Raw genomic sequence first — 26,420 nt, 5'->3', positions numbered from 1 at the left:
GACCCTCAGATCTCAGCCTCCTGAGTAGCTGGGGTTACAGGCATGAGCCACCAGCACCCAGCTTTTTCTTTCTCTCTCTTCCTCTTCTCCTCCCCCTTTCTCTGTCTCTCTCTGTCTCTCTCTGTCTCTGTCTCTGTCTCTCTCTCTGTCTCTCTGTCTCTCTCTCTCTCTCTCTCTCTCTCTCTCTCTCTATATATATATATATATATATATATATATATATAATTTTTCATTTTTTGCTAGTCCTGGGGCTTGAATTCAATGCCTGGGTACTGTCCCTGAGCTTTTTTGTTTGAGACTAGCATCCTACCACTAGAGTCACAGCTCCACTTCTGGCTCTTATGTGGTTAATTGGAGATAAGAATGTCACCAGTTCTCCTGCCTGGGCTGGCTTTGAACTGCAGTCCTCAGATCTTAGCCCCCTAAGTGGCTAGGATAACAGGCATGAGCCACCAGTGCCCACCTCTGTGGGCATTACTTTGAAAACAAATAATACTACCGTCTTTTCACTGGACCTTCTAGGGTAGGCCGTGGCTAGATGTAATGATTTCATCTTAACTTTTTAAATGACCTATTGAAAAGTTTTGTTAAAACTGTCACTTAGACTCAAGTTCAGGTTTGGTTGTACACATGGTGGGTCTGTAATCTGGCACATAGGAGATAGAGGAAGAAGGATCTCGAGTTCTAGGCCAGTCCTGGCTTGGAGACCATGTTTCAAAAACTAAAGATGAAAAAAAATGATTTGCTAGATATATGCTAGATATATATTTTTCCCAACATTGTTATGTGTATATACATATTTAAATTACATAATTGAAAATTGTCCCTATTTTATAATATATAGATGTATTTTGATACAATTTTTGTCCCCAAGTTGATAGTCTAGTAAATTTATTAATCTTTTGAAAGTAGGCTATATTTCCCTTTTTAAATTCAGAGTTAATTTAAAGAAGGCAAGGGTAAAGTTAATTTTTAAAGGGCTGCTATTTTTGTTTGGCTTATGTTCATTATACAGAAGGAGATATCATTGTTACAGCTCCACATGTTTACATTTGTATTCCTCAACCTCAACAGGTTTCACTTAAGGCTAGTTCTGTACCACTTGATAACCACTTGAACAAATACTCTATTTTGACAGTGTTCCACCTCCATTCTTGCACAGCCCAATCCCCTTCTGCTGGCACCCACCCCCACCGACAACTATTACTCTTTTTCCACCTCCATTGAGACATAAAGACTCAACTGTTGCTATAAGATTTGCCAGAAAGGCAGCTATTTCCTCCCTCGCCATTTTGAAAAGACTAGTCTCTCCACATTTTTGCTCCTACTGCCAGAGAAAAAAGTAGTTTGAAAAAGCCCAGGGTTAATACTTTAATCCATCTGCCAAATAATTCACTTCTACCAGCCAATTTTGTTGGTCTTGTCTTTGTTGCTTGAGGTCATCTTGTGAAATTTTTAATGATGCTAATGGATTGAATGTTAAATTTTAAATTCTTTTTCATTTTAAGAAGTTTTTGTTTTTGACCCAGTACTGGGGCTTGAGCTTATCCCTTAGCCTTTTTTCTCAAGGCTGGTGTTACACCATTTCTGGCTTTTTGCTACTTAGTTGAAGAGTCTCAATTTGTCCAAGTTGGCTTTGTACTATAATCCTCAGATCTCCAACACGTAAGTAGCTAGGATTACATGTGTGTGAGCCACCAGCCCTCAGCTAGAAGTTCTAATTGGTCCTTTCAAAAGTTCCTTCCCACTTTTTGTTTATCACACTGTTTATTTTTAAGCGGATTTGACACTTATTTGTCATTGCTAATTCCAATATTCAAAATGATAGAGGTTCTGATTTTGTTGGCTTTCATTTGTATTTTTGCTGACATTTGTTCAGGATGAGTTGTGTGTCCCCTTGAATATTTTGTAATTACTGTTTGTAAACATATCTACAATGGAAATTCTGTGGAGCTAAAGATACGTTCTTCTTCAGGGCTTTTTGGAGACACATGTAGTGTGTTCCGCAGTTCCTTTTGAATCAGCCAGGAGCTGGTGTCTCAGACCTGTAATCACAGTTCCTCAGGGGCTGAGACCTGAGGATTGAGGTCCAAAGCCAGCCTAGGCAGACATCCATGAGACCTTTCTTGTGTGTGCTAGTGCTGGGGCTTGAACTCAGAGCTTGGGCACTGTCTCTGAGCTTCTTTTGCTTAAGGCTAGCACTCTACCACTCAAGCCACAGCGCCACTTCAGGCTTTTTTTGTTTATGTGTACTGAAAAATCGAACCCAGGGCTTCATGCTTGCTAGACAAGTACTCTGCCACTAAGGCATATTCCCAGTCCTGCATGAGACCTTTAAGCTCTAATTATCTATCAAAAAGCTAAAGGTGGAACTGTGGCTCAAGTAGTATTACACCAGCTTTGAGTGAAAAAGCCAGGCAATAACACAATGTCTTGAGTTCAAGACCCAGTACTGGTACACATGCGCGTGCACCAACACACACACACAAAGTAAAGGAGACTCAGAGCATAGTTTTCCTTTCAGAGTCACATGAGAGGCAAGTATTCTTTTGTGAAGCAGTATTTTCTTCGGTAATGATGTTGACAAGGTGTTGGCAGATCCCTATTATGGCTTATAGGCCGAATGCAGCTCACTGCCTGTTTTTGTAAATAAAGTTTTATTGGAACACAGCCATTCTGTTGGTTTCTATCTACTATACTTCTGTACTCTAATGGTAGAGTTAAGTAAGGACAGGTCATATGATCTGCTAAACCTAAACTAATCATAATTTGCTTACCTCCTGTTGTGGGCCTTTGTTAGGGGATTCTTTATTTTTACCATGTGTCAAATTAAGATGCAAAGCTGCTTTCTTGACAGATTCAAATGCCCATGGCTTAAGCAGGATCATTTGTTCCTTCATACAGTAGTCAAAGGAGCAGTTCAAAGTCAGTGAAGCTCAATGGAGTCAGAGGTCCAGACTCCTGAAAGTCACTCTACCAATCTGAGTCATAACCTTTGAATAGTGGAGTTATATTTGCTTTCCAGATTACAGAAAGAAAGGGGGTGAAGAGAATATCTCCTTTCGTGTGTGTGTGTGTGTGTGTGTGTGTGTGTGTGTGTGTGTGTGTGTCCATCCTGGGGTTTGTACTCAGAGCCTGGGTGCTGCCCCTGAGCTATTTTGCTCAAGACTAGTGCTTTACCACTTGAGCTACAGCTCCGTTCTGGCTTTTTGGAAGTTAATGGAAGAGTCTCATGAGCTTCCCTGCCCTCACTGGCTTCAAACAAGGATCCTCATATCTCAGCCTCAGTAGCTAGGATTATAAGCATGAGCCACTGGCATCTGTCTGGCACTTCCTTTCAAGAGATATCCTGAAGTTGCATACTTCACTTCTGCTCACATCATATTGGCCAGAATCTTGTCACACAGTGAGGCCGGGATTTGTAATTTATGTAAGCCATGGGTAAAGCAGGAGGGGATAATTTACTGGGAGGTGTTTAGTACAATACAGGGGCACGAGTGCCTGGATCTTGCTTGTTTCCTAGAACATGGTTGAAACCTCTAAATCTTTAATGATTGGCAATCACCAGTCCCAGTTCTCCACCTTCCACACACTTCCACTTCACCTTTGGCTCCAACAAATGACTGTTCTTTGTTAACTCTGATACATGCTTAAAAGATGAGTGTAACCAATGGGCACTGGTTACACCTGTAACCTTAGCTAGTCAGGAGGCTAAGCTCTAATGATCACAGTTCCGGGCTAGTCTTGGTAAGAAAGTCTGTAACTCTTTTCATTTAACCAGCAAAAAGCTACAAGTCTTGAGCAAAAAAGCTAAGCGACAATGCACCAGCTCTGTGTTCAAGCGTGGGTATCAGCACACACAAAAAAGTGTGTAACACCAGGGCTGGGGCAACAAAGTCTGTGAGACTCTTATCTCCAAATCAAATAAGCACCAAAAAAAGCCAAAGTGGAACTGTGGCTCAAGTGGTAGAATGTTAGCCTTGAGCATCAAAACTCGTAGGCCCTGAGTTCAAGCCCCAGGATGGACACACACACACACACACACACACACACACACACACACACACACACACACACACACACACACACACACACACACACACACACACACACACACACACACACACACACACACACACACACACACACACACACACACACACACACACACCAGCATGTAAAAAGTTGTAGGCATGAGCATCAAAACTCGGGGACAGCACCTAGGCCCTGAGTTCACACACACACACACACACCATTATGTAAAAAGTTGTAGCCATGAGCATCAAAACTCGGGGACAGCACCTAGGCCCTGAGTTCAAGCCCCAGGATCGGCGCACACACACACACACACACACCAGCATGTAGCATGTAAAAAGTTGTAGCCATCATTTTCAGATGCTTTGTAGATTTTTTAAGAGATCTAAATATTTCAAGATGGGAACCATATTTTATAACATAAAAAAGGTAGGGCTTGTTTTAAAAAATAGGTTTGTTAAGAGTGATTTTTCCACATCACTGTTTAAATCTGTATTAGTTGAACAACAAAAAAAAAAATGACCTATAGACTAGATTCTTTTCAACATTTTAGCTCCAAACAATAAATGTGCTCATTTCTGGATACAAGAGGAATTTTTTTCATTTCTATTTCTCTGTACTGTCTATACTATTTTATTTGCATTGGTTTAAAAGTAGTGATTATCTACTTTTAAAATCCTCTGCTTTCTGAGAGGATTAGTGGGACAGCAATTGTAAGCTAACTAGGAGTTTGGCAAGTAATTCTTCCTTGGTTGACAAGTAGTACAGTCTCCAAAATCGTGGCCATCAGCAACAAGACTGGGAGCCCTTGAGATATGGCAAATACAGTTGTGGATTGAACTTGTAACTTTCATCCAGATTTAAAGCCTGACAACTACTTCAAATAGTGAGCCACATTTAACTTAAGTATACTTGAAACATTTTAAGTACAGGAACTACATTTTCAATGGTAATTTTATGAAATATAAATGCAAACCAAGTATGTACCAAAAAGAAAACTTGGCATGCAAATTGAGAATTATTTAGGTACATACTCATCTTGGGTTTCAATAAAGTAGGAAATGAGTAGTGCAAATTGTTTTGATCTTATTTTATATTGATGTCTTGTTGAAATAATTGAGTTAGATAAAATTTATTATAATATTCAAGTTCACACTTCCTGTATTGTAATATGGTTAGGGATGTGTGTGTTACTGAGGGGGTGAACAAACCTAGGACTTGTGCATACCAAGTAAGCTCTAACACTGAGTTATTCCTCTCAAATTTCTTAATGTTGTTAGTATAAAATTTCACATTATTATTATTATATCTGAGACTGGGACTCAAGCTTGGTATCTGATGCGTTTGCTCATTGGCAGTAACCCTACCAGCTGAGTCATTCCTCTTACCCCTAAAAATTGACATTACATAAGTGGTTTGTTTTGTATTTTTCTCTGTCAGGGAGTTCTGCTTTAAATCATACTAACCATGATCCTACAGCCACATATAGTTTATGTACTTGAAAGAGAACTAAGTTGTAGATGTTTAATTTGCTGCTTTTTTTTTTTTTTTTTGCAGGAATTGGGTGAGAAGTGCTTGTATTAGGGCTTAACTTAGGGCCTGGGAGTTGTTTCTTAGCTTTTCCACTCAAAACTGGTTTTCTACCACTTAAGCCACAGCTCTACTTTAGTTCTTTTGGTGGTTAATTGGAAATAAGTGGTTCATAGACTTTCCTGCCCTGGTTGGCCTCGAACCTTTATCCTCAGATGTCAGTCTCCTGAGTAACTAGGTTTACAGGTGTGAGTCACCAACACTTACCTTAATTTGCTTCTTCAGTCCTTTATATGCATTCAACCTGGAGTTCTTGCTTTTATGGTCTGCACCCTGCTTCCTCATCAGAGTTTTGTTTGTTTTGTGTCAGACGTGGGGCTTGAACTCAGGGCCTGGGCACTGTCCCTGAGCTTTTTCGCTCAAGGTTAGTACTCTACCACTTGAGCCACAGCTCCACTTCTGGCATTTTGGGTGCTTAACCAGAGATAAGCGTCTCAATCCTAAGATCTCAACTTTGTGAGTAGCTAGGATTACAGGAATGAGTCGCTGACATCCAACATCATCGGGGTTCTTACAATTACCTTTTCAAAATGTGAACAGATCATCCTCTACCTCTTTTGTCAACTCCTCCCAAGGCCATCTCAGAACACTGTGCTTTTTCATACCATTTTATAGCTTTATTCACACCTCGGGTGAATCTTTCACCTGAAACAAATTGGTTCCCTCTCGCTACCATCTTCCTTCATCCTCTATCTCCTCCAGCAAAGTCAGTTTGCACCCCTTGTACTTTGACTAGACTTTGGACCTTACCATGCAGACTTGCCACACTGTATTTTCTAGTATTTGATGGCACATTTGTCTCCCTCCTTACATTGTAATCCCCAGAGCTTTGACTAGTTTTATTCTTGTGTTTGTTTTTGTATCATCAATAGTTAGATTGTAGAATTATATTCTACAAATATTAATATATTTATTAACTTAATTGGATAATTAATGCAATAAGAATTAATTCAGTAACACCCCCCCCCCCCATCCTACTGGCCTTAATTTACTTGTCTTGGAACTATGCTGCTAGAGTGAAAATCTCAGCCTTTCCATTTGACAGGTGTTTGACATTAGTCAGTTTATAACATCTTGCACATAAATAGTAAATGGAGATGATAATCATCAGTTAGGTTAATGATCAAACAAATGAGCTAATGTCATATTAAAAGTTCTTTAAATGTGTGCCTTATGCAGAAAGTAAGCATACAGTAAGAATTAACTGTTAGTGTGGTCGGAATACAGTCTAAACTATTTTTCTTTTTCTCTCAGGCTCCAAATCACACATTTTAACTGGATTTCGAAAGCCTAGTGTTACAGAAACCAATGAACTAGGAAGAAAAATCCAATTCTGAGCAGTCAATGAATCAACAAGTATCTACTTAGCAAGGAACTTCTAGCATTCATTTTGTGTTTCCTATTATTTAAGAAGTGCACATAAGACTTAAAGAGTTCCTGTGGTCAAGATGCTTGACTTTGATGTTTTGAATAATCTAATACATCATATTACTAGAATTGGGAATTAGGGCTAGACTTGGGAAGTAAGCCACTAAGCTATTCTGTATAATGGACTATGGAAAATTCACAGATGAAGTAGGAAAAGTTGATGTGAAATAAAACTCAAGTATAGTGAGTTAATATTTGTACTTTTATTATTTTATTTTAATTTACATTTATTTATGTATTTATATATTCATTTATTTTTTATACCAGTACTGGGGCTTGGACTCAGGGCCTGAGCACTGTCCCTAGGTTTTTATACTCAAGGCTGGCACTCTACCACTTGAACCACAGCTCTGGACTTTTGAAGGCTAATTGGAGATAAAAGTCTCACAGAGAAAAGTCTCCTACCCAGTCTGGCTTTGAACTGCGATCCTCAAATCTCAGCCTTGTAAGTAACTAGGATTATAGGCCTGAGCCACTGGTGCTTGGATGATAGACAAGTATTTATATAAGTATCCCTTGTAACTTGAGAACAGAACTCTAAATTAGCACTTAATCTGAGGAGCAGCAGTAAAGCTTCATTAACTTTTCATATTGTCATCTGGAAACAAGAAAGGGTTTCCCCCCCTTCCTTCTTCCCTCCTTTCCTCCCTCCCTTCCTCCCTCCCTCCTTCTACTCTCTTCCTTTCCTTTCCCTCCCTCCTTCTTTCCCTCCCTCCCTCCCTCCCTCCCTTCCTTCCTTCCTTCTTTCCTTTCTGCCAGTCCTTGGGCTTGAACTCAGTGCCTGAGCACGGTCGCTGAACTTTTTCACTCAAGGCTAGTGCTTTGAGCTGCAGTGCCACTTTTGGATTTTCTGGTGGTTGATTGGAGATAAGTCCCATTGACTTTCCAGCCTGGGCTGGCTTTGAACCATGATTCTTAATTCTCAACCTCCTGAGTGGCTATGATTACAGAGTTGAGCCACTGGCTTATTTTAATTCTTTAATGGACACAGAAAAGACATCTATACGCTTAGACTGCCTCACCATGACATTTCTTCTACAGAGTTCAGAACAATTACCTGTCCTGTTTCATTTGTCCTCTCAATCTCCTTGAGAGAAAAGGACTGCAACTTTTGCAGATTGAAGGGAATACATTTTGTGAGTGACCTACAAAGTTTATAATAGTGATTTAGGGCCAGAAAAAGCCTATTGTGAAAATTTGAGACACACAAAAGAAAGCCCATCACTCACTGAGTTTAAAATGTCAGCATCTCGTTTTTTTAGATGAAAAATCCCCCTAAATAAGATACAGAAATAGAAAGGAATACAGGAATAGAAAGGAAAATGTGTGTGTGTGTGTGTGTGTGTGTGTGTGTGTGTGTGTGTGTGTGATTTGAAAAAAGATGCAAATGTTACAGATTCCAAAGAAAAGAATATATTGGTCCAGGTGTTGGTAGCCCATGCCTGTAGTCTAAGCTACTCGGTGGACTGAGGTCTGATGATCATAGTTCAAACCTGGGCAGGGGAGTCTGTGAGATTCTTTTTTTTTTTTTTGGTCTGGTCATGGGGCCTGAACTCTGGGCCTGGGTGCTGTCCCTCAGCTCTTCAGCTCAAGTGCTCTACCACTTGAGCCACAGCACCACTTCCAGCTTTTTTTTCTGCTTATGTGGTGCTGAGGAATCAAACCCAGGGCCTCATGCATGCAAGGCAAGCGCTCTACCACTGAGCCACCTTCCCAGCTCTTCTGTGAAATTCTTTTCTCCAGTTAACCACTAGAAAACTGAAAGTGGCACTGTGGTTCAAAGTGATAGAGCGCTAGCCTTGAGCAAAAGAGCTCAGGAACAGTGCCCAGGCCTCAAGTTCAAGCCCCATGATGGAAAAAAAAAAAAACACCCAAAAAACAAACAAAACCTAACTGTCGGACAAAATGTGATTTAGCTATTTGGAAAGGAAAGTGGATTGAATTAGCATTTTTAAATTCTACATCATAGGCTAGTCAGAAAAATTGACAAGAGAGAGTTTAGTGTGGGAAGTAGGTTATAACATTAGTCAGCTTTCTTTTTTTGGAGGGGGGGGGTCCGGTCGTGGGGCCTGAACTCTGGGCCTGGGCACTATCCCTCAGCTCTTCAGCTCAAGGCTAGCGCTCTACCACCTGAGCCACAGCACCACTTCCAGCTTTTTTTCTTTTTGCTTATGTGGTGTTGAGGCATCGAACCCAGGGCCTCAGGCATGCAAGGCAAGCGCTCTACCACTGAGCCACCTTCCCAGCCCCATTACTCAGCTTTCTGTCACTGGGCAAAATACCTGAAATAAATCAACTTGCACAACGGAAAAGCTTATCTTTACTCATAGTTTCAGAGCTTTTGGTCCACTTAGCCCTTTTCCTTTGGGCCTGTGGTAACAAAGTTCGTTATTGGGAAACCAGGAAGTCCTGTTTACCTTCAGACAGCTGGGAAACCAGGAAGTCCTGTTTACCTTCAGACAGCTGGGAAACCAGGAAGTCCTGTTTACCTTCAGACAGCTGGGAAGGAGCTAGGATCTCAATGTCCTCTTTCAATACATATTCTCAGTGACTTAATTTTCTCCGACTAGTCTGCCACTTCCCAATAGTCCATAGCTGAGGGCCAACACATGGACCAGATCCAAATTCTAGAAATTTCATAGGTGTGAGAGAACAAAGTCCAAAGACAATTTTAACTCCAGGAAGCAGCTACTATGTCTGGATTGGGGCAATAAAAACCAACCAAACACAAACAACAACAACACAGGAGACGTAATCTGAGCATTGTAGTTTGAAACTAGCCCCGCCAGGAAAACTTCTTGTCTCTAAACTATTCAGAAAAAGATGGAAGTGGCACTGTGGCTCAAGTGCTAGCCTTGAGCAAAAGAAGCTCGGGGACACAGCCCAGACCCTGAGACACAGAAGATCCATAAAAATCAGCGGTTAGATTGTGTGTAAGGAGGACAGCTGCCTGTAGCTCTATTTTAGGAACATGGAAATGTCTACTGAGTTGAAGAAATACTCTTCTTGAAAAATTTACTTGCAGACATAAATCAGCCAACTTGAGAGAATATGGATCATCATCAAGGGACAAGTATAACATTTGGAATATAATTATAAAACAATACATTCTAGAAATCAGAAGAAGGACAGTATGAAAACAGGGCAAGAGTTGAAAAAAGCCCATAATCCTAGCCACACAGAAGGCTGAGATCTGATCATTGTTCAAAATCAGCCTGCCCAGGCTGAGACCCATCTCCAGTTGGCCACCAAAAACTGGAAATGGAGCTGTAGCTCAAGTGGTAGGGCACCAGCCTTGAGCAAAACAGTTCAAGTGCCCAGGTCCTGGATTCATACCCCAGTACTAGCACCAAAACAAGAGCTGAGGATAGAGCCCTTGCCTATTATGGTCAGTGCCCTGATTTTCATCCCAATATTCTGAAGAAAGAGAAGAAAGAGAAAAAAATGAGGAGGAGAAGAAAAGAAAGATTCCTAAACTATGTAATCCAGAAATCTTTTTTTTTTTTTTTTGGTCTGGTCGTGGGGCCTGAACTCTGGACCTGGGCACTGTCCCTCAGCTCTTCAGCTCAAGGCTAGCGCTCTACCACTTGAGCCACAGCGCCACTTGCGGTTTTTTTCTTTTTGCTTATGTGGTGCTGAGGAATCGAACTCAGGGCCTCATACATGCAAGGCAAGCCCTCTACCACTGAGCGACCTTCCCAGCCCCGTAATCCAGAAATCTTAAAGGCAAAGATTGTAAGGAATTTGTTAGCCTGACCATGAAGCCTTCCATCTTTGCTGGGCTCTGCTTTCCAACATCCTTTCTGATCCTTGGTGTTCTGCTTCCTGTCCATGTAGGCTCAGCTGCTGATTAGTCCGTGGCCACTTACTCTGTGTCCCAGCAGTGTGATTCTGGGGTACAGTACAGAAGAACTGAAGATAGTGGTAGTCCCCTGAGAAGACTGTTTAACCCTACACCATGGAGGATCCTGGGGCTTGCCTTCCCTGACTTGGCTTTCTGCCCACAGGGAGCACATAAATCTCTGTTTTAATCTCTTTTGTTTGTGTTTTGTGCCAGTACTGGGGATTGAACTCATTGCCTCATGATCTCATTTGGATTTTTCACTCTGGTTGTCTCTCTACTACTTGAGCTACTTCTGACTTTATTTTTTGTTGGTTGTGGGGCTTGAACTCAGTGCTTAGGTGCTGTCCCTGAGCTCTTTTTTGTTCAAGGCTAGTGCTCTACCATGTTGAGCCATAGCACCACTTCCAGTTTTCTGGTGGTAGCTCTCATGGACTTTCCTGCCTACGCTGGCTGTGAACCGAGATCTTAAGATCTCAGCCCCCTGAGATAGGTAGGACTAAGGCTTGAAGCACCAGAGCCTGGCATGTTAATCTGGATATCTACTGGATCCTCAGCATTTAGCCACTACTTTTCATTCATAAAATGGGCAGCTCCTTCTCTATCCATCATCTGAGGTAGGCATATTGCATAGACTTGCTTTTCAAAGTTCCATTACAAATGAAATGGTGTATATTGGTATCATCCCTTAGCGAGGGGACACAAATGGATTCATAACTGGCAAATATTCAATTTACTGTCCAAGGGAGGCTGCTGTAAAGTCACAGAAGATTGAGGGAGAAAGCTGAGCTGTATTGTAGTAAAAAGATGCTTCTGGGCCTCTGGGAACCCAGGACAGTTCTTGGGTGGCCTGCAACCTGGCAGGACATACAGGCAGTCTAGAAGGGACAGGTCATATCCCAGGTGAGGGGGGTGTGTGGGGGGGGGGGAGGTGGAAATCCTGTCAGCATTTACACTCACTTCCTGGCTGAGCAGTTATGGTGCACTTCTGTCCTGAGTGCACTTCTGTGACTCTGCCAAGATGGAACAGATAGCATTTGGGTTGTTAAATAATTCAGGATTGGTCTTGTTTAAAATATTCATCTCCTTTGCTGTTCCTCTTAAAACTCAGAGCAAGAATATCTAAAATAGGGGGAAGGAAAGATGGTGACCATTAATGTCACATGGGGCATCCAATGAACATATTTTTAGTGCACCAGGAATGATGAAGCAAATAGCAAGCCTACTGATCAGGCTGAAACTGAAAATACTGCTTTCTTGTGGTGCTTATGGAGGAAGTTGCAGCCTTCAGGAGCCAGACAGATTGCCAAGAGCGGCGCTTCCCCTTTGTGTGTACCACGACCTTCAGTGGGGTGAGGAGGAAGATTCAAACAAAGCCTCGATACTTTTCATAATATCTCTTCCTCTTCCTTCTCAACTCCTACTACTCCTTTCCCTCCTCATATCTTTCTTTCTCTTTTCTCCTTTTCTTCCTCCTGCACAACTTCTCCTGTTCCTCTTTTTCCCCTTCTTCATCTCCTCCTGTTTTTCCACCACCTCCTCCACTTCCTTCTCTTCCTCCTCTTCATCTCCTCAACTCCTACTACTCCTTTTCCTCCTCATCTTTTCTTCTTCTTCCTTCTCTTCTCATCTTTCTCCTTCACTCTTCTTCCTGTTCCTGTTCACCTTCTTCTCTTCCTGTTTTTCTTTCCCCACTTCCTCATCTCCTCCTTTTCCACCTTCTCCTCTTCTACTTCCTTCTCCTCCTCCCCTTCATCTCCTCTTCTTGCTTCTCTTCCTCATATTTCTCCCCTCTTTCTCCTCCTCATCTCATTTTCCTTCCCACCTTCTTTCTCTTCTTCCTCCTTTTCTTTATTCTCCTCTTCATCTCTTCCTCCTCTTCCTTCTCTACTCAGAGCCTTGTCCATGATAGGCAAGAACTCTCTTACTGAGCTACAGCTCTAGCCCTTGGTTTTCTGAGACAGGACCTCCTAAGTAGCTCATGATGGCCCCAAACTTCCCATCTTCCTACCCTAGGCTCTCAAATGCTGAGATTATAGGGTTATTCCATTAGGGTAAGGATACTCAGAGCTTCCCTACCCCCCACCCCCCAAAATACTAAGAGAATAATTCTGAGACATTCTGAACTAAACGACAGGTGGGATAATGAGGCAGGAAAGAGATAGGTGACAGTTTAGCTGTTAGCTTCAAGCCAAAGCAACAAAGGGAAAAAAACTGTTCCACATTCCTTTCCTGTGTGCTGGGAGGAATCTTAAATCACTTGCTTATTCTTTTGTCCATTGGACTTCTTTTCCAATTATTTCATAATATTAATAACATTATTATGAGTCCATCTTAAGTTTAATTTCTTTTTTCAGTATAGGGAGATATATATATATATATATAGTCAGTCGTGGGGCTTGAACTTGGCCTGGGCACTATCCACTTCAGCTCTTCAGCTCAAGGTGAACACTCTACCACTTGAGCCACAGTGACACTTCTGGTTTTCTGGTGGTTAATTGGAGATAAGAGTCTCACAGATGTTCCTACCCAGGCTGGCTTTGAACCATGATCCTCAAATATCAGCCTCCTGAGTAGCTAGGATTACAGTGGTGAGCCACTGGTGTCCGGGCTCTTTTTTCAGTATTTCAAAGCTCAAGATGAAGCTTAAAGCAAAATTCATAGATCATGATTATACAGTCTGATAGTCTTTCTAAAATTAAAAAAAAATTGGTACTACTGAGATTTGAACTCAGTACCATATGCTTGCTATAGGCAAGTACTCTACACTTAAGCCAAACTTTCAGTACCGTATTAATGGTCTAAACATATTTCCTTCCTAGTAAATGCAAAACCCAAACCTTTCTATAACCCTTGAAAGTTCCCTTGAGTTCTGACTCTTACAGTTTGTTCCGCTTCATCTTTTTTTCCTGTAGTATTTATTTTTAATTGTGAAAATACTGTACAGAGGGGTTATAATTACATGGGCAAGGTAATGAGTACATTTCTTATCAAGCATTGTTGCCTCCTCCTTTGTTTCCCCTTCCCATCCCTTCCCATCTTCCCCCCCACGGACCTCCCCCTCCCCCCCAGTTTTTTGCTTCATCTTAAACTTCATTAAAATGGAATCATATTGATCCACGGTTGGTGGCTCACACCTGTAATCCTAGCTACACAGGAGTCTGAGCTCTGAGGATCTTCAGCCTGGGCAGAATACGGTATCTGAGACTCTTATCTCCAATTAAGCAGCCAAAAGTTAGAGCTATGGCTCTATCCCCATTAACCACACAAAAACCAGAAGTAGAGGTGTGGCCCAAATGGTAAAACACCAGGTTTGCATACAAAAAACTAAGAGAGAGGGCTGGGAAGATGGCTCAGTGGTAGAGTGCTTGCCTTGCATGCCTGAGGCCCTGTGTTGGGTTCCTCAGCACCACATTAGCAGAAAAAGCTGGGAGTGGCACTGTGGCTCAAATGGTAGCATGCTAGCACTGAGCTGAAGAGCTGAGGGACAGCACCCAGGCCCAGAGTTCAGGCCTCATGACTAACAAAACCAAAAAACCAAAAAAACTAAGAGCATGAGACCTTGAGTTTAGGCCTCAGTACTAGAACACACACACACACACACACACACACACACACACACACACACACACACACACACACACACACACACACACACACACACACACACACCTTCTTGCTTTCATAAAAATGGAGGTTAAAATGTGCTCTCACACTCCCTGTTATTCTGAATTTTGCATCTCCTCTTCCTTCTGGTAGGCATGCTCATCTCCCTTGGTTCCAGCCCAGGCTCCCCCTGGCAACGGGGAAAGGATCTGTTCTCAAATTTAAGCCAAAGTTACTGGGTGATCCACAAAGGCATTCAGTCTAAGCCTAATAACAAACACCAGTCATGGCTTGCTTTGGTGTTTGTACCCATGACTTCCTTGAGGACCTCAAAGATAGGCTTGAAGTCTTCATTCGGTGAACAGTGTCAGGCTAATTTCTCCAAATGCCTCAGAAGGTAGTCAGATTGAAGAAATGAACCATGGAGATCATGCAAGTTCAAATGAAATATTGGCCTATTGCTCTCTGAAATCTATGCTGTGATCTTCAAAATGTGTCAAGTGAACTACATTAGCCTTTCGACAAAGTTGTCAGGCTAGTTTTGGTTATTGGATTAGAAACATGGAAACAGGAGCCACTGAAGTAAGGAGACTGGGTTTGAGCAATGGACCTTGATGCTGGAAAACACTCTTTGACTTGCAGACGTGTTTTGACTTAGTGGGCTCCAGAAAAGTCTTACTCTCCTTGGATGATTGGTTCTTGATTCCCCTTGATTGTGTCCACATTTGATTTGTTTTGGCTTATATTTAACACCTTTGTTATATTTGAGTGTTCGCTGTTTTTTTATTTACTTTGATTGTGTTCACATCTGATTTGCTTTCTACTTGGTTAAGATTAATTCCATGCACCTTGTGTGGTTTTGGGGTATATAAGCTGTGTGTCAGTTGTATTCAGGACAGTACGGCTTTGGGACTGGAGACACCTTGTTGCCCACTAGTGCCCCAATAAAGACTCCAAATTTGGCCTTTTAAGTAGATCTACCATATAATGCCATAACCCTGTTTTGTGATGGGGCTGCAGGAAATCAGGGTGAGCCCCTGGTCAGGCTATGGTAGCCCAGACAAATATCCTGCATTTAACATATTCTGTGTCTTTCTTGAAAATTAAAAAGAAACAGCTGAGCATTGATGGCTTACACTTGTAATCCTAGCTACTCAGGAGACTAAGATTATGAGGATTGTAGTTCAAAGCCAGCTAGGGCAGGAAGGTCCAGGAGACTCTTATCTTCAATGACCTAGCACAAAGCCAGAAGTTGAGCTGTGGCTCAAGTGATAGAGTGCTAACCTGAGTGGAAAAAGCTTAAAGACTGTACCCAGGCCCTGAGTTCAAGCCCCAAGACGCACACACAAACAAAACCATCAAATAAAAAAAGTACTACTTTTGTTCTCTTCTAGTTAGGGCCAAATTTGTTACCTATTGAGTCTAGAAAAAGAAAAAAAAACCTTCAAATCCCTTTGAAAATCCTGCTTGATTCCTCAGAGGTTTATCACGGGTGGCAAAGCCAGGGAGCCATTACTGGCACATTCTACACCTGCAATGCTTGGATTAACTCCAGTTTAAGGCTGTGCTCAGCTGTTAGACTTTTTGGGGAAACATCTCCAACTCTTGAAGCCGAGCTCAACAACTGAGACTTTTTATTTCCTTCAGCTTCTTGCTAAAGACCTTCTTCTTGCTGGGTGCCAGTGGCTCATGCCTGTAATTGTAGTTACTCAGGAGGCTGAGGTCTGAGGCTGGTTCAAAACCAGCCTGGGCAGGAAAGTCCATGAGACTCTTATCTCCAATTAACCACTAGAAAACCAGAAGTGGTGCTGTGGCTCAAGTGGTAGATCACTCGCCTTGAGCTGAAGAGCTGAGGGATAGCTTCCAGGCCCAGAGTTCAAGCCCCAAGTCCGACAAAAAAATAAAAATAAAAAAAGACCTACTTCTTATTAGAAATACCTGTTTTTCCCTGACAGTCTAGACTGAACAGATAAGAAATCCTGCTAGAAATTTACTGTCTTTGTGGACAGCTTAGACTTTTCTTTTCTTTTTGGTGCTGTACTGGAGCTTGAACTCAGAGCCTGGGCAGGTTTTTATGTTGAAAGCTGGCATTTTATCACGTAAGCCACAGCTCCATTTCTGGCTTTCTAGTGGTTAACTGAAGATGGACAGACTCAAGGACTTTTCTGTCTGGGCTGGTTTTGAACCTCATTGGCCCCTGGCTTTTTCCTCTTTTGAACTGTGCCCAAAAGGAGTAAGCACAGTTCACAGCTTAAGTGACAGGTAAAAATCAAACAAAAATAGATGGCATAGCTTTGAGACATCCCTCATCTCTTAAGAGCTGTTTTGCGTATTTGTGTGAATGTGTAAAGGCATGTTAAGGTCTTTCCTTAAAGGTGTGTGTGTGTGTGTGTGTGTGTGTGTGCCTGCGCATGCACTTGGTCGTTGTCCCAGAGATTTTGTGCTGAAGGCTAGTACTCTACCACTTGGGCCAGAGCTTTACTTCTGGCTCTTTGGTGGTTGCTGGAGATGAGACTCATAGACTTTCTTTGAATCTTGGTCCTCAGATTTCAACCTCCTGAGTAGCTAGGATGACAGGCGTAAGCCACCACCAGAGCCTAGGCCCCTTAGAGGTGCTTCTTAAAGGTGGGTGGGTGTGGGTGGTGCAGACCAGGACCTCTCTGAGCTCCGGGACCTCATATCAAATCAATCACCTGGGAAATACTTGTTCGATAGACCTAGCTCTCACCAGGCTAGACACGAAGGGACAGAGGCCACAAGAAAGTCCTGAAGGACCCAGGCAGCTCAATAGGTAGCAGACAGGTTCAGTCCGGAGGCACCCCGTTTTCTCCATCCTCCCGGCGGAGAGCCCTTCCCACCCCAACAGCACCCACCCGATTCCACCCTTCGCCTCCCTACAGTCCTTCCGGCCACTGGGAAGCCCCGATCGTGCGCGTGGCGGAGGCCTCCCCGCCTCGGGGCCGCTCCTCCTCCGCGGGCTCCGCCGCCGGCCGGTCCCCCGCCCCCGTGCGCCGCGCAGCCCGGGCCGGCGGGGGCCGCCGCTGTGGCGTCCTCGGCGCGCGGCTGTCGCATTGGCCGCGGCTGCTCGGAGGACGAGTTCGCCGCAGCCTCGGGCGGGCGGAGCAGGGCACCCGGGCCGGAGGTGTCCCGCCAGTCCTCAGTCCGGCTCGGCGCCGGCTCGCCCACAGCCCTGGCGCCCGGGGTCCCTGCGCCCAGCTCTGCCCGCAGCCCGAGCCGCTCGCCCGGGGTGTCGGAGCCCGGTACACGAGCGCGATGCTAAAGGGCGCTGGCCCGGACAAGGCTTTTAAGATGTCCCTGCCGCGAAGGGCGAGGATCGGCTCTGCTGTGGGTGAGCGGGGAGGGCGGGATGGAGAGGGGCGGGCGGGGGGGGGGCGGCGCGGAGAGCAGGGGCGCGGCGGGGAGGGAGGGGCGCGGGGGGGCGGTGCGGGGCGTCCGAGGTGACACTGCCCCGCCCTGCGCTCGGCCTCCCCCTCCCCCTTTCCTCCCCTCCCCTTTCCCCCGTCCTCCCTCCCTGCCGGGGCTTCTGGGGCGGCTGCAGGATTAGCTGGTGCCCAGTTCCGCTGGGCTGGAGCCTGGGGTGGGGCTGGACGCCACAGCACCTGCAAATCCCGAACGCCCTGTGCGGGGGAGGGGGGGGGAGGGGAGAGGGGCGGCTGTTAGAGACCCCCCCCCCCGCCATGCTGCCGTGGTACAGGTGCACGCGCGCACGCGCGCGGGCATAGGTGGATGTGTGTTTGTGTGTGCGCGCGCGCTCGCTCGCGCGTGCGTACCCGCCGCGCGCATGCCCGTGCGCCCTGCGCCGTGATGCACCAGACGGGAGTCACTGGACTCACAGGGGGCACCGTGGGCACCGCGGTGTGTATCATCTGCCAAGCTCCAAAGGGACCAGCTCAGAGAGAGCTCCTCGAAGTGTTTCCTGGGGCTCAGGTGCTCGTAGTCACCAGGTACTAGATCACCTTCACCCACACCAATACCGCATTGGAAAGTTGCACACACACACACACACACACACACACACTTTTCAAATGCAGTCTCTGTCCTCCCCCGCATTTCCTCAGCAGCCTTTGTGAGTTATATAACATGTTTTAAAATCATGATCTTGGAAGTCAGGTGTTGCTGCCGTTAGGCCAAAAGCTAGGTGATCTGGACGCTTAGATAATGCGAAATTGAAAACGGATCTTTAAAACCGTTTGATTAAAAAAAATCAGGATTCCCCCCCCCCCCCTTCTCCCTTGCATGTGTGAAAGGCAGATCTCTGACAGGAACGAAAGTTCAGGGTTTAGGTTTGGAGCTGGAGCTGGAGCTGGAGGAGCGGGGAGTGTCACCTGTCATCATGGTTTTGTTTAGATTTGTCAGTAGTTGAGTGATATGAGAGAGAGAAATGGCTTATTGGTCTTTTTGATCAGAGTGTATTAAACTTGAGTAATATAGGGCACTCATGATCGCAATCATTTTGGGGAGAATGCCCTCCTTTCTGAAAGGATCACCAGGCCAAGGTCAAGAGTAGAAAGCCTGCTCCTCAGTAGGGAGACATCTGGGAGGAATGGGAATAATGAAGCAAGGCAGAAGTTTGAAGGAGGAAGGTGGGCTCATTCTCTCTTTCCCCAAGTAGAGCCAAGGTGTTTGCGCATGCCTTGGGTGTGAGCTTATAAAAGAAGAGCACCAAAGGTGCATCCAATGTGAGAAACCAATTTGGAAAATGGCGAGAGCTGCCTAGGAGCAGGCTTGGGTTTGGGGGAGAGAGGTAAAGAAAAATGGGTTTGGACAACATTACACTTGAGGTGCTCACTAGAGACCCGCATGGAATGTTGTTCAGAGAGCTGAGCTTATGACTCTGGGGTCTGGGAGAGTTTTCAAAGCCAGAATGTAAAGTCAAGTGTTGTTGGATGGGCCCTTCTGTAAACTGTGCTAGGCCCTGAGTTCAGAGGCTTAATTATTGTGCAGCTGCTAAATGTCAAGGTGTGTGTGTGTGTGTGTGTGTGTGTGCGTGCGCACACGCGCGTGCGTATGCACACATGCGCCTATTCACTGGAGCTTGAACTGACAGTTTGGCACTGTCCCTTAGGTTTTTTGTTTTTTTCACTAGAGATTGGCACTCAACACCTGAGTCACAGCTCCATTTCTAGCTTTTTGCTGGTTCACAGGAGATAAGAGTCTCACAGATTTTCCTGTCCGGACTGGCTTCCCTCCCACCTTGATCCTCAGATCTGTCTCCTGAGTAGCTAGGATGACAGATGTTAGCCCATGGGTGCTTTGGCTGAAGTCTTAATACATTTTGAATAAGGTATTCACAAATTCACCTTGTACTGGGCCCTAGAATTAACCAGTGTCTGCAGTCCATTTGCATAGATGTAGCCCAGAAAAGAGGAGTCTGAGAGAGTCCTTGGCATCCAGTATTTGTGGTTGGGTGGGTTAAGGGCATCAGAAAGGGCCCGGGAAGATGGCCAACATGGATTTGACAGAAAGGTGTGCACAGAAGCCAGATGAAGCTGAGCCCTATGTGAAGGTCATTGGTGACCTTGGAAGAGATGCTGTTGGATATTGTGATGAAGAATGTCTGATAGAGTGAGCCAGGCGCTAGTGGCTCATGCCTGTAATCCTAGCTACTCAGGAGGCTAAGATCTGAGGATCATGGTTCAGAACCAGCCTGGGCAGGAAAGGCCATGAGACTCTTATCTCCAAAAACTCCTAGAAAACCAGAAGTGGCGCTGTGGCTCAAGTGGTAGAGCACTCACCTTGAGCTGAAGAGCTGAAGGACAGTGCCCAGGCCCCATGACCGACCGAAAAAAAGAAAAAAAGAAAAGGAAAAAGAATATCTGGTAGAGTGAGTAGGTACAAGGGAGAATAAGTCTGGAAACACTCTTAGATAAATTTTGTCAGAAAAGAAAGAAGAAGCAGGATGCCAGTGGCTCATACCTGTAATCCTAGTTATTCAGGAGGCTGAGATCTGAGGATCATGGTTCAAAGCCAGCCCAGGCAGTAAAGTCCATGAGACTCTTATCTCCAATTAACCACCAGAAAACCAGAAGTGGTGCTGTGGCTCAAAGTTGTAAAGTGCTAGCCTTGAGCAAAAAAGTACTACAACCCACAAAAAAAAAAAAAAAAAAAAAAAAAGAAGCAAATTGAATGGGAGCTTGAGGAAGATATGAGTTGAAGAGAGGATGTTTTAAGATTGATCTTGAAACAGTGTCAGAGCAGGAACATAGGGAAAAGTCACTGCACACTAGTGGCTCACATCTGTAATCCTAGCTACTTAAGGAGGCTCAGATCTGGGGATTTTAGTTCAAACCCAGCCCAGGGAGAAAAAAATCTCTGAAATATTTATTTCCAATTAACCACATAAAGCTGAAAATGGAGCTATGGTTCAAGTAGTAGAGAGCCTGCATTGAGCAAAAATGTTAAGTGACAGTGTCTAGTCCCTGAGTTCAAGCCTTAGTATAGGCACAAAAAAGAAAAACATAAATAATCCACCCCCAACTAAAAAAGCAGACTAGTGTCTGTAGGTTGGGGTGGGGTGCTTAGATTCTTGTATGCACCTCTTATAGCCTGCTCATGGTGGGTTCTTTTAGTCGAGGAAAGGAAACTGGCTGTAAACAGTCATTGATTTCACAGATATACTGTGCACTTTTCACTGTTTGGCAGGATGGAGATGGAGAGGTGAAGAAGGCTGGGTGCTTCCATGAAGTTCCAGGTCTAGGGGTTATTTACACATCATGCTCTGAGTGTGGTCAACTTTTACCTAGCTTCTAGATGACATGTATTGGCAAAGCACAGGATAGAAGGGGAAGTTAAACAGGCCATGTGTCTACAGTAAGGTGGGAATAAATGGTGGGGAGGGGGCCAGAAAGGAAGGTGTTGTTTTCTATGGATTTCAATTTCAGTGTGATCTAGGGCTGAAGCGGCCCTTCTGTTTTACTGATTTTTCTGAATTTGACTACATGAAAGATTAACAACAAGGGCTAGCAGACAGTTAAGTGGATCGGCTAAATATAGACCCTGGATGGCTGCAGATTCTTCAGAAACTGTCCTTAGAGTTCTGCTAAAAATCCCACACCTAATCCATCCCTCTCTCTTGCCCTCTCCTGGCCATTACAGGTACTTAAAAATCTTTATTATTGTTATTATTTATAATTTAAAAATATATTTTTTGTGCCAGTATTGGGCCTTGAACTCAGAGCCTGGATACTGTCCCTTAGGTTTTTTCCTCTCTCTCTCAAGACTGGGGCTCTACCACTTGAGCTACAGCTCCACTTCTGCTTTTTGCTGCTTAATTGGAAATAAGAGTCTCAGAGACTTTGCTGCCCAGACGGACTTTGAACACCAATCCTCAGATCTCAGTCTGTTGACTAGCTAGGATTACAGGCTTGAGCCACCAGCGCCCAGAGTGTTGTTTTGAAGTTGTTATCAGGGTATAGATGATTACAGAAAACACCAACCATCCTGGTCCTTCTAGTGTCTGTCAAGGGGATCTTTTCTGTTGAAAGTAGACTTGCCTTGTGGGCCTACAGGTGGTCAGTATGCCCTTAGTTGAGGGCTTCAGTTGTTTAATAATTGATTTAATTTTTACAATGGATACTTTATCTTAAGCCCTCATCTGACAGAGGTGCCAGCTAGACAAAAGGATTCAATTAAAGTTGTTCTCTGAAAAGTTTTCAAACATTTATGAGAGGATGTACATCCAGTGTGCCTCTAAAGAGGGGTCTCTGCCCTCCCTCCTTGGATATTCCAATTTACTAAATAAAACCTCTGGTCAATAATACCACACTGTGTACAAGATGTTATTTACATCCTTTGAGGCCAGTAAAAGTACTCAGGAAAATGTTAACAGCCATTAAGAAGGGCTAAAAATAAAAGTGATCTCAGGTCCATGACCTGGAAGTTTCTTCCTATCATTGTCAAGGGCAAATGCAGAGCAGAGCCCTTTCCAGGCTGGTAAAGAACAGCACGGGTGTAGGGAAGAGTCACGTCTGTATGACTCCCTGGTCCTGTGGAGTGAAACCAGGTTTAGTACCATATATCTGTAAGTCCCAGCTGTTTTGGAGGCTGAGGCAGGAAGATGATTTAAGTATAGGAATTTGGGGCCATGCTATGCATCACAGTGAGACATAGTCTCAAAAAACAAAACAAAACAACAACAACAACAAAACAGATGTTGGTGGCTCACGCCTGTAATCCTAACTATTCAGGAAGCTGAGATCTGAGGATCATGTTCAAATCCAACCACAGTAGGAAAGTCCATGAGACTCATCTCCAGTGAACCATCACAAGCTAGAAGTGGAGTTAGAGCTCAAGTGGTAGGGCCCCAACCTTGAGTAAAAGAGCTAAGACTCTGAGTTCAAACCTCAGTACACACACACACACACACACACACACGCACACACACACACACACACACACACACACACACACACACACAGAATGCTTATGAGAGACTGTCAATTTAGATGGTTGGTGGAGGGCTCAGTGTGTCAGCCTATCCTATACATACTTGTGTGTGTCTTGTTTATGTGTCTCTTGCTCTGGGAAGTTATCTGTTACCTTTCACTCTATTTCTATAAAAACCAAAATTAGAACTGTAACCTCTCTGTACATCACCTTTATAGTAACGGTAAAAATTTAAAAAATAGAAATCAGATGAGGTGTCGTCTATCATTCTAAAAAGTGAGTGACTACTGCCAGATATACATACACAGTATACACATACTCAGTAGCACATACCTATAATTCCAGCTATTCAGAAGGCTGAGTCTGAGGGTCATGTTTCACAGCTAGACCAGGCAAATAAATCCAAGAGAGGGGCTTATCACCAGTTAATCAGCAAAAAACAAAAACAAAAACAAAAAGCAAATTACCTCCTTCCAATCCTGGGGCTTAATCTCAGGCCTTGACACTGTCTCTTAACTATTTGAGCCACACCTCTACTTTTCCCTCATTACATTTGACTTCAAGATTTACCATTTGGAAATCAGTTTTCCACTCTCATATAATCTTTTGTGAACTAATGAAATAATTAATGTGTACACATTTTATAGAACATATCAGAGTCTTGCTTTACTGCCTTCAGACTCTGTATATGCTGTGTTAGCCAGATACAGAGCTGAGGACCCTGGGATTACTGAAAATATTTCAAGCAATATTACCAAGATTGATGATATGGCTAATGAGGATAGGCACATTGTTCTACAGAGCGAGTACTTCTGCTTTCTGGCATTTGGATACTAAGTTCACAGTCATGAGACTCAATATGTACATCATATTCTAAGGAGAAAGCAATGAAGGAAGTGTCTGCTGATATTGCCAGGGAGTGCACCAGGGGATCAGACTTCTTATCAGCTATTTTTAGCTGCATAATGATTATCCTTATTTAAGACTCTTCGATTTTCTTTATTGTGTTCTTCATTTGAGGGCACTGAGGAAGTATAACTGATTTTTAATACTACAGAATTTTTGCCTTTCAATCCCACATTGCTAGTTTCTGTACGTGTAGCTAATGAACTAGGTCTCAGGAGACTCCACCAGAAGCTGAGTTTTATTAATGAATCAATTAATGAATTGTTATTATCCTAAAGGAGTTGTACAAAGGGGTTTCAATTCAATATATATTGAGTTTTTGAGTATATTGCATTTTGATCAATGTCACCCCTTCCATCCTTCTTCCCCATCTCTCCCAACCCCATCTACCCTTGCAATTTAACTGGTTCCATTTTTCACATATATTATATTTATGTATATATACATATTATATTTGTCCATTCTTCCTCTCTCTATTCATCTACCCTCCTCCTCTTGACCTCCTTCCCCCACTACACATGTTCTCAGCTTCCTGATATTTTGTTAAACTGTTAATTCCTTCACTAGTGGAATCCTTTCCTGCACATACCATACTTTAGTTAATATGTTAATATATTTGTGTACATATGTGTATGGCCCCTTGTATATATGTATATGTGTATAGATGTATATATATATATATATATATATATATATATATATAATTTGAGACTAATACTTGAACTCAGTATCTGATGCTATAGCTCATTGGATAGCACTCTACCACCTGGCCATGCCTCCAACTCCTACATATATATAGTTATAATTTAGATCTAATTTCCCTATATGAGAGAAAACATGTCCATTGTCTCTCTGAGCCTGACTTACTTCATGTAACATGATTTTTCCAAGTCCATTCATTTCCCTGACACAATATTCTTCCTGATGAATGAACAGAATTTCATTATACATATCAATTACATTTTCTTTTTCTTTTTTTGTAGGTCATGGAGCTTGAACTCAGGGCCTGGACACTGTCCCTGAGCTTCTCTAGTCAAGGCTAGTGCTCTACCACATTGAGCCACAGCTTCACTTCCAGTTTTCTGGTGGCTAATTGAAGATAAGAGTCTCAGGGACTTTCCTGCCTGGGCTTCCTTTAAACCACAGTTCTTAGATCTCAGCCTCCTAAGTAGCTAGGATTACAAGTGTGAGCCACCAGTGTCCAGTGGGACTAGTAATCTTTTGCATAAATGCCTGACAGTAGAATCACTGGATCAAAAGGTAGTTTTCTATTTAGTTTTTTGAGGAATCTCCAGAAACAGATGAGTTTTAGCTGATCACAAATGTCTCCCTTGGACTGTGTTCCAGCCCTGCATGTCACTTCACGAAATGACTCTTTTGCTCATCTGTCCAGAAACAAATAGAAATACTCTGAACACCCATGCTCAGGCCTCTTTGGCTTTCTTTCTCTTTTCCTCATTGACTCTGCTTCATCCACTCTGAGGTCCTCACCAGAAGTGATGCCAGTGCCATAGCCTTGAACCCTTATAACTCCGAGCTAAATAGACCTCTTCTCTTTTATAAGAAGGTCAACTTCAGGTATTCCACTAGAGCAATAGAAAATGGTTTAATGCTGCATATAACAACAGTGTGTGTGTGTGTGTGTGTGTGTGTGTGTGTGTGTGTGTGTGTGTGTGTGTGTGTGTGTGTGTATGTGTTTGTGTGTGTGCATGTGCGCATGTGGGCACATGTGGCATTACTGAGGTTTAAACTCAAAGGCCTTCGAGTTTACACCTGGTTTTTTACTTAAGGCTAACACTCTACCACTTAAGCTCTACCTCTACTACTGGATTTTTTTTTTACCAGCCCCCTGAGTAGTTAGGATTACAGGTATAAGCCATTGGCATTTGGCTTATATTTATTAATTTTGCCCCTAATGATGGCTGGAGTTGATTAGTATTCATGTCTATTCTTCTCCATAGTTATTTCCAAACCAAAAGAAGTCAGCATAGTTTTATTTCTGTTCCCTTCCCAACTGTCCTCTTCCCTCATGGTCAAAATTACCTGAATGGGCCAGGAACCAGCTCACTAGCTCCTCAGGAAGCTGAGATCTGAGGATCAAGGGTTAAAGACAGCTCCGACAGACACATCTGAGAAACTCTCATCTCCAACTAAGTAGCAAAAAGCCAGAAGTAGAGGCATGGCTCAAAGGGTAGAGCACTAGCCATAGTGAAAAAGCTAAGCAAAAGCACAAGGCCCTGAGTTCAAGCCCTGGAACTATCTGCATGCACACCTGCACACACACACACACACATACACACACACACGCACGCACACACACACACACACACACACACACACACACATCACCTGAATTGTTACCCAGCTCACAGGTGTTTATGAATTTCTTTGCTTGCCATTGCATTCTTGTGTTTCATTCCTCTTGGTGAGGAGATACCTGGGGATCTTTTGGTGAGCATCTGGGAGTGTAAATGATCAGATTCTTTGTGTCCCTGAGAATGCGTTTGTGATGTCCTTTTGGTTAAGGGACAGTTTTGCTGAACATGGAATTCTAGATTCTGAATTACTTTCCTTCAGCACTTTAAAGATATTGCTTCATTATCTTCCT

At 43.5% G+C, this 26,420-nt stretch overlaps 2 protein-coding genes across 2 annotated transcripts in view; both read left to right on the top strand.

Annotated features, from left to right (window-relative positions):
- The window catches only part of Nup58 (nucleoporin 58), a 58,281-nt gene extending 51,072 nt beyond the window's left edge, over window positions 1-7,209 (top strand). The window contains exon 15 of the mRNA XM_070003099.1: window positions 6,880-7,209. Within this exon, the coding sequence (XP_069859200.1) occupies window positions 6,880-6,962 (83 nt within the window). The 3' untranslated portion in view covers window positions 6,963-7,209. The remainder of the gene's footprint in view (window positions 1-6,879) is intronic.
- Window positions 7,210-17,718: 10,509 nt separating this feature from the next.
- The window catches only part of Atp8a2 (ATPase phospholipid transporting 8A2), a 466,480-nt gene continuing 457,778 nt past the window's right edge, over window positions 17,719-26,420 (top strand). The window contains exon 1 of the mRNA XM_070003097.1: window positions 17,719-17,849. Within this exon, the coding sequence (XP_069859198.1) occupies window positions 17,774-17,849 (76 nt within the window). The 5' untranslated portion in view covers window positions 17,719-17,773. The remainder of the gene's footprint in view (window positions 17,850-26,420) is intronic.

Source organism: Dipodomys merriami, unplaced genomic scaffold (assembly GCF_024711535.1).
Source record: "Dipodomys merriami isolate MVZ:Mamm:240054 unplaced genomic scaffold, mDipMer1.0.p SCAF_6, whole genome shotgun sequence".
NCBI lineage: Eukaryota > Metazoa > Chordata > Mammalia > Rodentia > Heteromyidae > Dipodomys > Dipodomys merriami.
The sequence above is the reverse complement of the archived record's forward strand: the minus strand, read 5'-3'. Positions and strand labels throughout refer to the sequence as shown.